This window comes from Alligator sinensis, unplaced genomic scaffold, assembly GCF_000455745.1.
Source record: "Alligator sinensis unplaced genomic scaffold, ASM45574v1 scaffold1014_1, whole genome shotgun sequence".
Taxonomy (NCBI): domain Eukaryota; kingdom Metazoa; phylum Chordata; order Crocodylia; family Alligatoridae; genus Alligator; species Alligator sinensis.
The window spans coordinates 368,858-384,631 of NW_005842692.1; the positions used below are offsets into that span (position 1 = coordinate 368,858).

General features: G+C 41.6%; 1 protein-coding gene across 1 annotated transcript in view; it reads left to right on the forward strand.

The window, feature by feature from the left end:
* Nucleotides 1–15,774, forward strand: part of NBEA (neurobeachin) — an 827,350-nt gene that overhangs the window by 348,715 nt on the left and 462,861 nt on the right. The window contains exon 11 of the mRNA XM_025215995.1: nt 13,489–13,686. Within this exon, the coding sequence (XP_025071780.1) occupies nt 13,489–13,686 (198 nt within the window). The remainder of the gene's footprint in view (nt 1–13,488; nt 13,687–15,774) is intronic.

Genomic DNA, 15,774 nt, shown 5'->3' on the forward strand with positions numbered 1-15,774 from the left:
GCCGGGTGGGGCCGCCTCCCGCCACTCTGCATCTGGCTGCACACCCCTCATACTGCCTACTCCATGTCTGGCCTCTGGGGGTGCACTGCTCCATGTTTGGCCGTTGTGGGTACACTGATCCAAAAAGGTTGAAAACCCCTGTTCTAGGTAACTGTTTTTTCAAAAGGTAAACATAGTTTGTCCTGCCAGTTGGGTGAATGTCTTTTTTCAAACTGAACTCTCTTCCAAATTTCATCCTTAATTATATCTTTGAGTTACTACTCCTGATAAATCCTGCACTTTCCATTATGCTGTCAGTGAAGCACAGCTTGTCAGCCTTGACTCCTACTACTCATTGCTTAATGCAAATGTCCTTTCTCTGTCTTTTTTTTTCCATTTTCAAAATGAAAAAGGTTAAGGTTAAGTTTCTTTCCTCATAATTCACCCCCTGTGTTACCAGACTTAATTCCCTGAAAGTTGTCATGCACAAATTTTACTCATACCATTTGATATTTCCTTACTTATCCAAACCCAAGATGACTTTGAATTTTGGACACTCCCAATAATTAGATTCTAGACATGAAAAATTATAATAGATTTATAATTCTCCATATCTATAATGTAATTACTGGTGGGTCATTTAAAATTTGTACTCTCTCCCTACCCCCGCCAGTGCAGCAGGAAGGCAAGGGGCAGGTGGGGTGGGAAACAGACAGTTTGATCTCCACCCCTTGCACCCTTGCTGTCTTCCTTCCCCCCACTTGCCTGCCCACCTTCCCTCCCCCCACCCTTGTTCTGCTTTCCCCAGTGATCTAGGTGCAGGGGGAGCCCCAGAGTTGCTCCTACCCTGCGTTACAGGGAACTTTTGTGCAGAGAGTCTTGCTCAGCACCCTGCAGGTTCCTCCTTCCTTGCCTGTTTCCCTGCTCCAGGCCCGTCTTCTCTGCTGGTTGGGAACAGACCTAAAAGGAGGAATCCACATGGTGCCCACAGCTGGTCCCTGCAGCATGGGGCAGAGGCAACTCTAGAGTTTCCCTGTGTTTGCTGTGAGGAATTGCTGAGCAGGGAACTGAAGACCACTGCCCTCACAGCTGTTCCTCACAGCTTCCAGCTAGAGCAGTCTGATACTCTATTTTAAGATGAGGCTTTGTTTTCCCCACAATGAAAGTGTGTGTAGGGGGATCTTCATCTTGGAATAGGATAAATACAATAAATTGTTATTTGTTGCTGTTTACGGTGATCAAGAAATTTTCAATGAATTCTTCATAGATCCCAGCTGCTCCCAGAAGAAGTGGCAGTCTGCTACTTCTCTTAACATAAGTTTTATAACACTTTGCTGCAAATTCTCTAGGCTTTTTTCAGGTGCAGCCATATATAATAATGGCACGAAAGGACTCAAATTCTCACCTCTTCTCAAAAATGATACAAGGAAGTGTGATATTTTAGGTCACTTGACATAACAAGCTGTTCTGTAAGTGAGGAAGCAAGTTCTCTAGCCAAAAAACACACATTTCTAATGCGGCAAGCTAGTGTTCCTCATGGGACGTGTAGTAAGAAAGCAAGTCAAGGTTATTGCTATAGCAGGCTAGAAAACATGGTCAGATATTCTCAGCAGTGCTTATGATTCAGCGTGTGATATAGTAACATGCACTAAAAGCTCAGCATCCTGCAGGTTCCTCCTTCCTTGCCTGCCTGGATAGGCTGGATTGTTAATTTTGAGTGAGTTAATGACACCAAGTTGGGTGGAGTTGCAGGCACGATGGAGGTCAGGGCTAAGATCCAGAGTGATCTGAAGAGCCTGGAAAAATGGTCCACAATCAACGAAGTAAGATTCAACAAGGACAAGTGCAAAGTAATTGTGTGTGCAAATACAGACTGGAACATAACTGGCTAGGCTGCAGTACTGCAGAGGAGAACCTGGAGATTACAGTGGACCATAAACTGTATATGACCTACCAGTGTGCTCTGATTGAAAAAACACCAAAACCACACTAGGTTATTTTAACAGGAGTGTCATTTGCAAAATCAAGGGAAGTAATTCTTCAGTTCCATAGCAGGAGTGGTGAGTCTTTACCTGGAGTACTGTGTCCAGTTTTTGGGCCCCTGTGACAGGTTGCCCTCCCCAGGGCCATCTTCTGGGTCATCTGCGCCTTTCGTGGGGTGCCCTTGAAGTCCCCCTGGACCTCTGCTGTCCCTCTCTAATCTCTCCTGCCACGTCTTGATGGAATTAGTATGCGAGTGGGAGGCTGCTGATTATATTGGGTATGTTGGGGTCTCTCTTATGATGGTCTGACCCCTTTTTTCTCTAGCTAGGCCTCTCCATCCAAACCCACCAAACAGGGTCAGACTCTGAGGCTCTAGCTCTTCCTTCCAGTGCCTGGAGGCTCTTGACCCCCTTTTCTGCTCCTTTCCAAGGCATGATACCCCCTGGCCCAGAGGCACACGCGCTGGCCCCAAAGCCACAGGGGTCACAAGTTCAAAACCCGGGCATGACCCCACCCGTCCAAACAATAGAAAAATATACACTTGCACACACACCCCCCCCCCCCCCCCCCCCCCCTTAGGTACTCCAGGCCTCCCTGGCGTTTTTAAGATCTTCCCAAAACGGTTCCCTTACTAGTACTCAGGCTCTCTGCAGCCCTGTTTCTCTCTGTCTCACTGGCGCCAGGGTCTGGGCCCCCCAAAAGCTGCGCCCTCACTGGCTTTGAGTATCCCACTCTGGAGTGGGTCCCTAAAATGAGGGCTCCACCAACCCCTAATAGCCTCACCCAAACCACTGGTCTTATTCTATCACTAAAAGAAAACAAATAAACAGTCCTGTCCATGGGCAATATCGGCCACCAAAAAAAATGTGAATAAGGAAAGCGGTATGTCAGCTTACGGTTGCAGGTTCGTGTTTCAGCTCCCCACCATCAGCTCCAGTCCTTGCTGCAGTGCAGCTGTTGTCTCTCCAGGGCTTCTATAGCTCCTCTCTTCCGGGCTTTGGGCTTTCCACCAAGCTTCTCACTGGAGCTCTGAGATATACTCCTTCCCCCTTGTCTGCTGGCCTCTACTGCCATTCGACCCAGGGTTTTTATAGTCCTGCCTCTTCCGGTCAGCTGACTATCCATCCCAGTTCCACAGTTAACCCCTTCCTCCCCAGCCCTCTGTGTCCAGAAGGTTCTGGCCTTGTAGGGACGCACCTTCTTCCTCTTGACAGGGTTAGGGTTCCCTGTCACAGCCCCATACTTCAAAAAGGATGTGGACAGTTTGGGAGGAGGCCAGCAGAGAACAACAAAAATAAATAGGGGTCTGAGCAGCATGATTTATGAAGAAAGGCTGAAAGAGTTCGTATTATTTAGTCTGGAGGAGAGAAGATTGAAGGCAGGGATTTGATAGCAGTCTTCAAATACCTGAAGGGTGAAAAGATGTAGAGAGAGCAGTATTCTTCTGCTAAGGAGAGAAAAAATAGAATACAAAAGACAAGGGAAGGGGGGAGAGAGGGTGGGGTAGGGAGTAGTGCTGGGAGAGACTAGCAAATAAACAGTAAACCCAAAGGAGTTACCAAAACTAACCAGGTAATGGGATAATAATTCAGAGTCCCTGTTTAAACCATACTTAACACAATTCACTCTTTGGATGCTTTCTTGTTCTGCTATTTCCATTCAGATTTGTTTTTTTAAGAAGTTTGATGTCTGAAAACAGCTGCCTTCAGGTCAACAATGGAGTGTCCAAATGTTGAGGGAGGTTAAAGTGTTCTGCCACAGGCATTAGAGAAGTTTGGGAACTTCCATTCCTGGAAATGTTCAAGACCAGGTTGGACAGATACTTGGTTGGAATGGTTTAGTCAGGGATGATCTTGCCTTAAGGAGGGGGCTAGACTAGATTATCTTGTGAGGTCCCTTCTAGCCCAGTTTTCTTATAATCCTAGGTGTTACATGTATGCCAGGAAATATGCCTTTCTTCTGGCACAAAAATCTAGTATGGGTATTGAACTTTTTTGCACGCATAAGAAAACTGGCTTTTCTGGGAAAAAGTGATGGCACTGACAACCATAAACTTTTCTGGAGAGAGACATTTTCTAGCACCACCTGCAATGCCTGTACACTTCTAGGAGCCGGAGGACCCCCACTACTTACTAGTGCTCTGCTTTCACTCCCTTCCTCCAAGAGGGAGGGAGGAGTGCTGGCTCCCTGATGGCCCACCCAACAGTGACCTGTCAGGGAGTCCTGCTGGAACCCTACTGTGTGCTCTTTAACTGTGCCTGGACTATTCAGTGAATGGTGCTGATTTTTGTAGCTGCCTGAATGCTTTGGAGAGTCCCAGGACTATTCAGGTGGTGGTGCCAGTGCCTCTTTCCCCATGAACTGATCAACATCTTTTTGGTGTCTGCAAGGGGCAGGGGGAATTGAGTAGGGATCAACTGTTAAAAGTTCTTTCGTCCCATTATGTACTTTTCTACAACTACCTCTGCAGTTGTAGCAGTTCCTCCAGTCCCAATCTGGAGCTGCTTATGAGCTCTGATTCTTTTTAGAGATTAATCTGGGGTGAATGTCTGTTTTGGGAAATCAAATGTTTTCCTTTACTTCAAATCCGTGCATCATGAAAGTCCATCATGCAGACCTTCTACAAGGTCTGCATACAGGTCTCAGCATGGGAAGTTCTGGGTTGTCAAATAATTTGGGAAAGTACAGAGATCACTTTAGGACAGGGGTGTCAAACATCAGGCCATTCCAGCCCATAGAACAATATTATCTAGTTCATGGAGTTGTTGGGATTTCCCCCTCTTCATCCTGTTTTCTTTATGTTAATTATTACTTCATTTAGTATCTTAAAAATAGTTTAGACCTACTAATGTCTTGGGTACCACCACCACTTTGTCTCACTGGGGACCTTGCCTGCGATGTCTTAAGCATATCAGCTGCAGCTAGTCATGGTGCAAGGAGTGACAGGAGCTAGGGATCTTAATGTGACCCCAGCTGCCAACTGGATCATAGTCTCACCCAGTTGTGGACCTGCCTGGAGAGGTTTGTGGAGGAGGCAATGTAGGCAAAATACATCAGTGATCTTAAGGGGAAACCCAAACAGGGCAGAATCTTCAATGTCACCTCAAAGAGGGATACCAGTAACTACTTCCTGCCTCGAGGCAACTTCACCAAGTTTGCAGACTGGCACTTCGTTTACTGGGTCTGCCTCAATTGCCTCCCACTATGTGGTGCCATCTACCATGGCCACCAAGATGAAAGATGCCAGAGATGTTGTTATGAGAATGAGACCCTGCCCCATGTCCTGTGTCACTGTAAACCCCAAGTGAGAGCATGGCAACTCTGCCACAATGCCATACACGACCAAGGTTATGGTCATCTAAAAGTCAATAGGGACAGTAGCCATAAACCACACTATCCCAGACTGATAGCCCACTACATCTGGGCATATGATAACCAATTCTGAACTTGTGTATCACCACCCCCACTGATCAGTATGTCTGACACATCCATTTAAGTGGTGTTGCCACCAGTGAAGATCAACAATGTTAAGAAGAACTGACTGTTCATTTTAGTATCTGTTAAAGGAACAACAACTCGGTTCTGTATTTGTAGCAGAATACTTTGGATTGCATGGGACAGGGAAAAGAGTTTGATGCCGAGAGGTTTGTGGCTCTGAGTTCCGATTGGAAAGGGAGAAATGGCAATATTGAAGACCTTGGCATTTTATTGGTTTGGATCTGAAGGCTGGTGTGTTTGGCTGTCACAGAGAGTCCTTGGTACTGAGCCCTTCCTTATATGGAGAATCAAAAGAAGTTACACTTAATACAGTTGTGCTCTTGAGAGATGAACATTCTGATGAGAATCTGATGCTTGATCTTGCTGGTCTTTTCTTAATACTGGATCATTGTTGAATAGTCTTCTGTATCGGGGATTTGCAAAGGCAGTCCATGATAAATAAAGACTGCATTCTCATAACATGGAATCTTTTGAGTGTACTGTATTTACAGAAATATGCTGTTCTTCTCTTGCTTTCTCTTAATAGTTAGAATGGAGGTTCTACCTGGGGCAAGGTGTGCTATTTGTTTCAGTAGAATCCCTTATTAGTTTTGTCGTGCGCTTTTGATATGAGTCTGCACATATGTTGACATAACATTGGTCATTGTATGTGTGAAGAACTGAAAGTAATGTAAGGTGGTTGTTTAATTAGCCAATATGTTAACTTTTTTTCTGACTGCACCAAGAAATATATAAATATAATAGAAACATAATTGCCCTGAGTATATCTGATGAAAAATAAGATGAGGGTTTTAGGTTAATAAGGCTGAAACTTTATGATCTTAAGCAAACAACAACTCCTGTAATGTGGGGTCATTATTTTTACTTTGCTTGTTTTCACCTATCTGAGGAAGGCCACCATCAGTCCATTACTTCCTCGAAGTGGGTTCCAGGCCATTGCTTGGATTTTACTGCTCTCCCTTTGTATGAGGCTTAAAGGCCTGTGGAAGAGGACTGTTTCTTCACCATACTGGGCATTAGGAGTTTCAACCCCAAGTCAGGGCTGTTTAACTGATGGTTCATGGGCCACATGCAGAGTTAGTTTGAGGCTGCTGGGCTTCCACCCTGCTGCTGCTCATCGCATTGCTCCAGCAACAGGCTTTAGCTTTCTGCCCTACTTCAGGGTGGTGGGGTGCACCAGTGTGGCACAGCCCACAGAGCTGGGGAATAGTAACATAGTTTCATAGTTTCATGGTTTCAGGGTCGGAAGGGACCTAATAGATCTTCTAGCCCGACCCCCCGCCAGGGCGGGAGAACAACCCAAAAACACAAACAAAACCACTCCCCCTAAAAACAAAAACGGGACTCAAATGAGTCCAGCCAGGTAAGTATCCATAACTAAGAGGATGGGGGGAGCCAGGTCAGCAGCCCCAGGCACCACTTCTGTTGGGGGGCAAAAAATAGCTGCAGCAGCAGCAGCAGTAGCTGATTGTGCCACTGTGATTGTCAGCTGGTGCTGTGAGGGGTTGTACAGCTGCCTGGCTCTGCCTCTGCCAGGGAAGCCCATGGTGTGGGGTATTGCATGAGATGGCACTGTTTGGTGTGGGGCATGTCACATACCCAACAAATACTTATTATTATTCTGACAACTACATTTTCAAAAGAATACAACTGCAGTGAATGTATTCTATTCTAGGTGTGTAGCAGCTGAGCAGGGCTTTCACCTGTTGTCAATAAACAACTGTCACACCCAGTAAATGTTTGTATCATCTCCCTCTTGTTAGCTGGTCTACATAGAGTAGGGGCAGGCAAAGTCTAGGTAGGGAGCTGCTCCAGGGCCAGGATCTAGCAGCAGTGACTGCAGTCTGCTGCCTGCATAACCCAGCTCTGGGCCATACTGTCACAATTGCAAGATCCCAGCCTGGAGCAGCTCCCTGCCCAGCTGTGCGACCTGCCAGTGCTGCTGGTGCCAGTCTCCATGGAAACTCTGGTCCTGTGCTGTTACGGCCCCACTGCTGTTGGGGTCTCTATGGAAAATAGCTACAGCAACATGGGTAGGGTCTGCTGGGATATGGAGCTTGGCCACTGGCCAGATCTGCCATTTTGCCCACCCCTAATATAGCAGATACCAATCTGTTACTGCCATTATTACATTGTTGGTTCAAGTGGTAGAGGTCTATGTTCTGGTTCTAATGATGCTGATAAACTATATGGACTCCAACATGGTTCATGTGATGGCATGTCAATTTTATTTCAATTTTCCTTAAAAAATCCTAGGAAATTGAATCTAAATAAGGAATTAAGCTGTGTACATTGTGAAGATAATCACTCAAAAGTTAAAACCAGTCTTAATTGATTTAGTGAGTAACATCCATATTATGTAAAAATGGGGGGAAATGTAACTATTGAGGTGATTACAACAGTATCAAACTGCATGCATGCAAGGGGGCCGAATTTAATAGTTTTAATTCTGCCACATCCTAATTTTAAAGAATATAAAATCAAAGTTTCTGTGTTTTTTTAGTATAGCTGTTATATATGTAGTATATATCACTTCTCTGAATCCATTTCCGTTTTTCAACAAAATGTTAATAATCCCTTAAATGTTACTTGCAAAGGAAATAAAAATGTGCCCTGTTTGCTGCTCTAGTTTTACAAAGAAGACCTGAAAAAATATTCCCTATGTTTTATCTCCTCTCAAAATACCCAGGTCTTAAGTTTTCCCTTTGTGATAGAAGACTGGAAAATTAGTGAGATAATCAGGTGACAATTACAAATGCTTGAGAATGGAAGCAGTTTTAGGCAGAGTGTTTAAACTAGTTTCGTTTTCTATTTAAAGAAAATGATTATGAATGCTTGGGGGGGAAAGTGAGAGATTAAAAAAAATCTCATCTTTTCAATTGAGAGCTGAGAGCTGTTATTTCAATGTGTTTAGTTTTCTACCTAAAAGGAGAAGAATATATAAGAGACTGCAATTTTGACCAGAGGAAAAAAAATGATAAAGAAAAATAAATAAACACCACATTGCCTCAAAGTTCTATGCTGTTCAGTGCACGTAGCACAAATAGATTTTCATTCACTTGACAGTTCATTGTGAGTGCTTTTCCTAAGGTCCATACAAATACAGCCTACATGTATTGTTTGCTTCCTAAATTAACTGCTTTTTGGTGGTTTGGATTAATTAATTAAAAAAAAAAGCAAAAATAAGATAACAAATATTAAGAGTAACCAAGCCTGAAGGGAAGGCCTTAAATTAGATACCTTCCCTTGGGAGTGCTCATCTGGCATCCTATATCCTCTGTTTCTAATGGATCTACTACCACCTAGGCTAAGTACAGACAGTCAAAAAGCCCGAGGCTGAATAGATCCAATCTTGTCAGGTTAGTCTAAGTTGTGTAGATTGAACTAATAAGCAAGTGAACAGACATTCATTTTTGATTTTGGAAATGCAGCCACATGCCTGCAGTGGCCCAAGCCAGAGGTCAGGGGGTGCTAGAGTATGCCTCCCTGCTCAGCTGGAGCAGATAGCTTGAACCAAGGCTAACCTGACCACCCTGTGAGGTGGAGGGATTGTGAGAGAGGTGCAAAGCATCCTGGGATGCTGGGAGACTGTGAGTTAACTTGATTCTGGAGGGGTCTGGGACAGAAGTTCAATAAACTGATTTAACATCAGTCAGTTAAGTCTTATACTACATCCATCCAAGTTTATCTTAAACTGGTTTTGGCCATTTTGAAAGTAGTTTATGAACTCTGAATTTCTGTTGTGTTACAAATTTGAACTGGTTTCTGAGAAGATATACTGGTTTATGCGTAATTTTTGTCCCTAGCCCTCATATGCCAAAGAGGGGTAGTGGCTTGTCTGTTTGAATGAGTCGACTAGGTCCCATTTAATCTTTTCCCAGTAAGATAAACAGTTGCTAGAAGGTAGATATTTCAGTCATCCTATTCTATTCAATTTTCTCTGTTAAAAAGTATGTGTTCATAAATGCAATTAATTGCGGGGAGCTGAGAGGGGAGGGGTGTACTTAAAAGAGGTCAGTCATCTTAGTTCTGAAAGTGTCTCACTATTAAGATCATTTTTCATGATCTTTTTAAAGTTGACTTAGCTAACTTGGAGGGATAAATCAGATAGCATTTCCTGGTATAAGTATCATAAAGAAAGGGTCATACTGTGTGAATTTATTCAATATCTGCATTGGCTGTCTCACAAATCTGTGCCACTTAGGCTACTACAAGACCAGTCATCAGGGTATTTCTGTGTGTGCATATAGTGAATCTCTTCTCTCATGATACCAATCAGGTAGGTAACAAAGGATCACTGTGTGCATGCATTTATTCAGTCTTTTCCCTTCCCTTGATGATCCTGAGTGTGAATCTCAGGGGAGTTCCAGATTATAATAATTCCCTTTAGGTTTTGAAAGTAAAAGTTTCTTTTTTTTTCCTGTTTGTTTGCTGAAGTCTTGACACACGCAAGAGGAAACCTGAAGCCGTGTTTGTTTGGATTTCAGGCAATGATCTGGAATATTAGGGAATGCACACATGCTCCAGGAGTGGGGTAGGGGGGTGCTTTAATTAGTGTGGCTCGAAGAGCCACTTTTATTAAAGTGCCGGGAGTGTCTCACGTATCAGTGTCCCTGTGCTGAAAAATGGCAGTCGAGGCACTTTAACTAAAGCTCATCAAATATCTGCTTTTCTGAAGTTATTGAACGAGCTTTAGGTAAAGCATCACCTGCCCCCCTCTACCCCGCCAGCATTTTTCAGCACAGTGTTTATGCAGCTCAGTTAAAATGTGGTCCTTTCCCCCACTTTTGCATCCTAAATAATTTCTTTTAGTCTCATTTTTCCTCAGTAGGTAACTCTTGCTTCATGGGGGGGGAGGTGAAAGCCCTATTAAAATACCAAAAATTGAAAAGAAATTAGAAAGCTTATTTAAAAATATGACCTATGACTGCAGCACATCCTTATTCTTTTGAAGGCTCTCTCATATGTATCTTTTCTACTTTTTCTGATATTTTTGAGCCTTGAGTTCTCTTAAAGTAATAGGTCAACGTGTTTGTTTAATAAGTTCAACATGATTTGATTTTTAGATGCCTCTTTCAAACATTCAAACGTTATGATAAACTTGATTTATCATCTACTTGAGCAGGATATGCATTTTATATCCCTAGTTTTATATACCCTCTTGGTTCTCATGGGGGATTTCAATCACCCTGACATCTGCTGGGAGGGCAATCCAGGAAGTTTTTGGAGAGCCAAAAACCTCTCATGAAGTTCAAAAATGACAAGTGCAAGGTCCTGCACTTAGAATAGAACAGTCCCGTGGACCAGTACAGCTGGGGTCTGACTAGCTGGGCAGCAACTCTGCAGGAAAGGACCTTGGGTTTACAGTGGACAATAAACTGAATATGAGCCAGCAGTGTGCCCTTGTTGCCAAGAAGGCTAACAGCATACTGGGCTGCATTGGTAGGAATTTTGCCAACAGGCCAAGGGAAGTGGTTATTCCCCTCCATTCAGTACTGATAAGGCCACATCTGGAGTACTGTGTTCAGTTTTGGGCCCCACTATAGAAAGGATGTGGATAAATTGGAGAGAGTCCAGTGGAGGGCAACAAATATCATGAGGGAGCTAGGACACACGACTTTTGAAGAGAGGCTGAGGGAATTGGCCTTATTTAGCGTGGAGAAGAGGAGACTGAGAGGGGGTTTAATAGTAGCCTCAACTACCTGAAGCGGGGTTCCAAAGAGGATGGAGCTGGACTGTTCTCTGTAGTGGGAGATGACAGAACAAGGAGCATTGGTCTCAAGTTGCAGCAAGGGAAGTTTAGGTTAGATGTTAGGAAGAATTTTCTCACTGGGCGAGTAGTTAACCCTGGAACAGGTTACCCAGAGAGGAGGTGGAAGCTCCATCTTTGGAGGTTTTTAAGAGCTGGCTAGACAAAGCCTTGGCTGGAATGATCTAGTTGGGGATGGTCCTGCTTTGAGCAGGGGTTGGACTAGATGACCTCCTGAGGTCCCTTTCAATCCTAATTTTCTCTGATTCTATATCTGAAGGACCAGGGTAAATTTTGTTATTTACCTCTTAAGGACCAGGGTAAATTTTGTTATTTACCTCTTGTTTCAGTCTTTACAGCAATAAAAAGCTAATAAAATTAACTTGTTGAGTTATGTTACAAATATCTAACCAATCATCCAATTTTTACAGTGACAAAGTATCATGGACTTCTGCCTTGAAATTCTCTGCCATGCTTAAGCTAACAATTGCCAAACTGTCAGTGTGCAAAATAAAAAAATCAAAAAATCATACGAGCTTTTTCTCTGAACGCAATATTTTTAAAGTTCTGCATTATAGAATTATTTGCTAAGTAGGAAAAAATTTCATGTGGTAAAATCACTAAATGCTTGTAGTCTAGTTTTTCTCATGTGCTGTAAAATTTTCAAAAATAGCAAAGAAGGGTTTAACTCTATGTGTAATATAATGCTTTTAACTCTGGAATGGGTAAATGCAAGACTGATTTATCTGTACTTTTAAAGAAATTGTCACATTTTTAATATAATACATACTTTTTCATACCTCTTACGTAACACAAATTACGTATCTTTATAAGTTGGTCCTAGTTAGCAGCCTGCTCTAGAAGCTAACTACACTGTATGGAAAATAACTGTAAATTGGTGGGAAATGATATTGTGTGAGATATACAGTAGTGTTTCTATATCCAGTCTGGACAGCCCACTAGAATTTACTGATGTAATTACATACAAGATTGAGGTGTGGGGATGATAATAACTGGGTGGTGGGGGGGGTGGAAATTGAACAGAGCAAAAAGCAATGGAGAATTTTCATGTTTTAAAATCAGTTGCACAGAAGACTTGAGCAATGTGAATTGTAATTATTCTTAGAAATGTATTATTTAAAATGAGTGGGGTTTTTTTTACAAGAGAAATCCTAACTTTGAAATCAAAACTATAATATTTTAATAGTAATAATTTCTAACAACGTTGCATTACTTTTTATGAATACTGTGTTTTTCCACTGGTTGTCCTTTCGGAGCTGTCAAATAATTGTAACATGCTAAGCCAGTAAGCCAAGTAAAGCTGACAGCTTGTTGCAAAAAGTAATAAATGTATATCTTCATGCTTGGTCAACTTGGCAGTGTTGCCAGAAAATGCAGTTTTGGATCAAATATGAATCACAATAGATTTGATTAGTAATTTTCTGTCTAACGTTTGGAAATCATTACTTTGAAATATGGCATTTGCGATTTGATTCTATTTTTGATTGTTGTAAATATTTTTTTCACATCAGTAGCTTTTTGGAATATGTTAACTGCCTGTCAGCTTATAAATCATGGGGTACATGCTCTTTTAGAGAAAAACCCACTAAATCAAAACTGTTTTGGCAAAAGCCTCAGGAAATACGAATGCATAATGTTTCCCATTAAAATGTTCTCTTTGGTCTTAATAGACAGTAGTGTATAGGTAAAAACTCAAAGAAGCAAGAATAAAAATGTGAAAATGTATTAAAATGTTTGAACATACATTTGCAAGATGTAAATAAGTAAGATTGCTTCTGATTTTTGGCAATTCCAATAAGTGTCACTGAACACAAATATTCTTTGTTTAATGCTGCCTGGTTATTTTCCATTGTTAGTGTTTTTAAATTTAAAAGACTCCATATATGATTAGGTCAAGTGATGTAATTTATGTTTAGGTAATTCAACTTACATTACCCTAACTGAAAATGTAGAATAATTTAAATGCCCCATGTTAGGGAAGTCGTATATCTTGAATTATTGTTAATTGTGATCCATTTCTGAAGCAGAAGATAATTTTGCAAGCTGGTACATATTTAAGATATAATAAAGAATAAACTTTGCTAGTTAAAAAGGAACTGATGCGATATTAGAATATTGTAAATACTTAACCTGTAGCTTTAAAGGTACTGAAACATTTGGGAAAATGTAGTTCTGTACTACTTGCCATGTATTCTCTGAAATGTGTTGTGATTCTTTGTTTAAAATATATAATTGTCCACTTCCTTTTTTTCCCCCAGAGTACATTCAAATTTAAATCTGAGAGTGACATTCACCTGGCTGAACACCACAAACAGGTTCTTTATGATGGGAAACTTGCAAGTAGTATTGCCTTTACTTACAATGCTAAGGCTACTGACGCTCAACTATGCCTTGAATCCTCACCAAAGGAAAACCCTTCAATTTTTGTACATTCCCCACATGCTCTTATGCTTCAGGTTTGTGTATATTGTTTTTCTTCTTTTTTGTCATGTATTTATTTGTTAATTGAGCTTGCAACAGGGTAGACTTTCAAAAGTTAATTGAAGGTCTGTTTCTGATTATCATATTTTCTTGCATAGAACATGGCCTGAAATATAATGTGCACCTTGTTACTGAAAGTCAGAATGAAGGAAAAAACGATTTTTCCAGAGTGATAGCTTCATAAAGCAGGGACAGAGCCTAATCTTTAAGTCATTTACCTCCCTTTCCTTCTTAACTAATGCTGACACCCTAGCTGCTGGTAAAGCGTAGTCTCCATGGGGTGGATCTTTGATTTTGAGACAAGCTAAAGAGTCTCTGATGCTGTAAAATATAAGGTGAGAGACCAGGAGCAGCTAGCAGACAGCAAAATTACCCTTGCTAGAACATCAATACCATTAAAAAGGCGCGACAGTTGTTAACACCTGTGGAATGAAGAACAGTGAACCATTAATTCAGTTGATGTCCTCAGCTGCTGTACTGTGGAGCAGGAATCAAAACAGGGTGCTTCTAATCTGGGCAGACCTTCCCCACGTAATACACACCACCCCAGTTTTGAGGGGCTGATTTTAGGAGAGGTGTGCGTGTATGTTGTATATGAGAAAATATGGTAATAGTTTTAACTGTTGGTATGTATAGACTCCAGTAAGGGTCCACTAACCCTTTATTCCTATTCTTGTTGAGGCTGTCCTTTTCTTCCTTTAACTCAGGGAATCTTGTATTGTCTGTGTGTTTTGCATATTTGCTTCATCATGCAGGACAAGTATTTGCATTTGTGTTGTCTATCTTTGGTTATAAAATTTACGGTTGTCAAACTCAAATAAGCTTTTGTGTCTTATTCCCTGCCAGCAGCAAGGGGTGGGGCATGCAGGCTGTGGGCCTTTCACTGGGCTGGACCAGCCATCTCTGGATCAAGTCCATGGGGCTTCTTGATATGGCTGCCAGAGCCACTGTGTTGGCACAACCAGCACTCAGAGAGTTAATACCACTGATGCCCATCCCTCCCCACCTCTTTCCATGCTGACTGCTGCCGATTATAGTTGCCAGTGGTGATCAAAATCCAGAAATTTGGTGGTGAGTAAGGGGGAGAGTGAATGGAAGTGTTTATCCCCTGGGCACTGGCCCACAAGTACTATGGGCAAGATATGAAAGGGGGGAATTCAGTTTGCAAGAAACCCTGGAGGTTAAATGAATGATGAACACAATCTGGATCTTGACACTTCTGATACAGTCATTTCGTTTCTGATGGGATGTACTGCTTCGAAAAATACACGCAGCAGCATTTTTGTCTCCAGAAGTCTTTTATGTTTTTATGCCAATTTTACCAAACCAGAAATTCTCTGATATCTACTAAATCTATATTATTTATGATAATCAGGAATCCTGGTTTTCTCTGATTAAAAAAAATATCCCCAATTTTTTTATTTAAAAAAAGTAACCCCAAATCCACATTTTTCCAGGATAAAAATGAAACACCATATATATATTAGTGTTGTTTCATTTTAATCACGGAAAAATGTGGATTTTGGGTTACTTTTTTAAAACTGAAAATTGAGGATTTTTTTATCGAAGAAAACCAGGATCCCTGATGATAATACACTATGCTCCTATAGCAAAACCCCCAGTTTTTCTTTTTCTTTCTTTTTTTTTTTTAAATGCATTCCCTCCCCTTTCCCAACCATTTCTGACTGTCTCTCCCTCTCTATTCCCTATAGATAAGTATAAGTGAGCTAAGACATAGGATGAGCTTCAGCATTTTATTTTGGGAGCAGTTGTATTTTTTTTGTTTTTTCTCCTTCTTTATATTGTATAATTATTATGTTTATATTGATTTTTGCTGTTCTGTATTACTGTTTTACTGGTACTATATGATTTAGGCCTACATATGTAAGTTAGCATAAGTCATGTCAAGTTTCCATTTTGTTTGTCAAGTCTCCATCCTGTCCCCAGGCCCGGTTGCGTAACCCATGACTCACACCTACCCCTCCTATGTAACTTGGTTCCTGAATGAATGGGGATAAATGAGGGTGCTTGAGAGACAATGGCAGTAGGTCTAAAAATAGCTC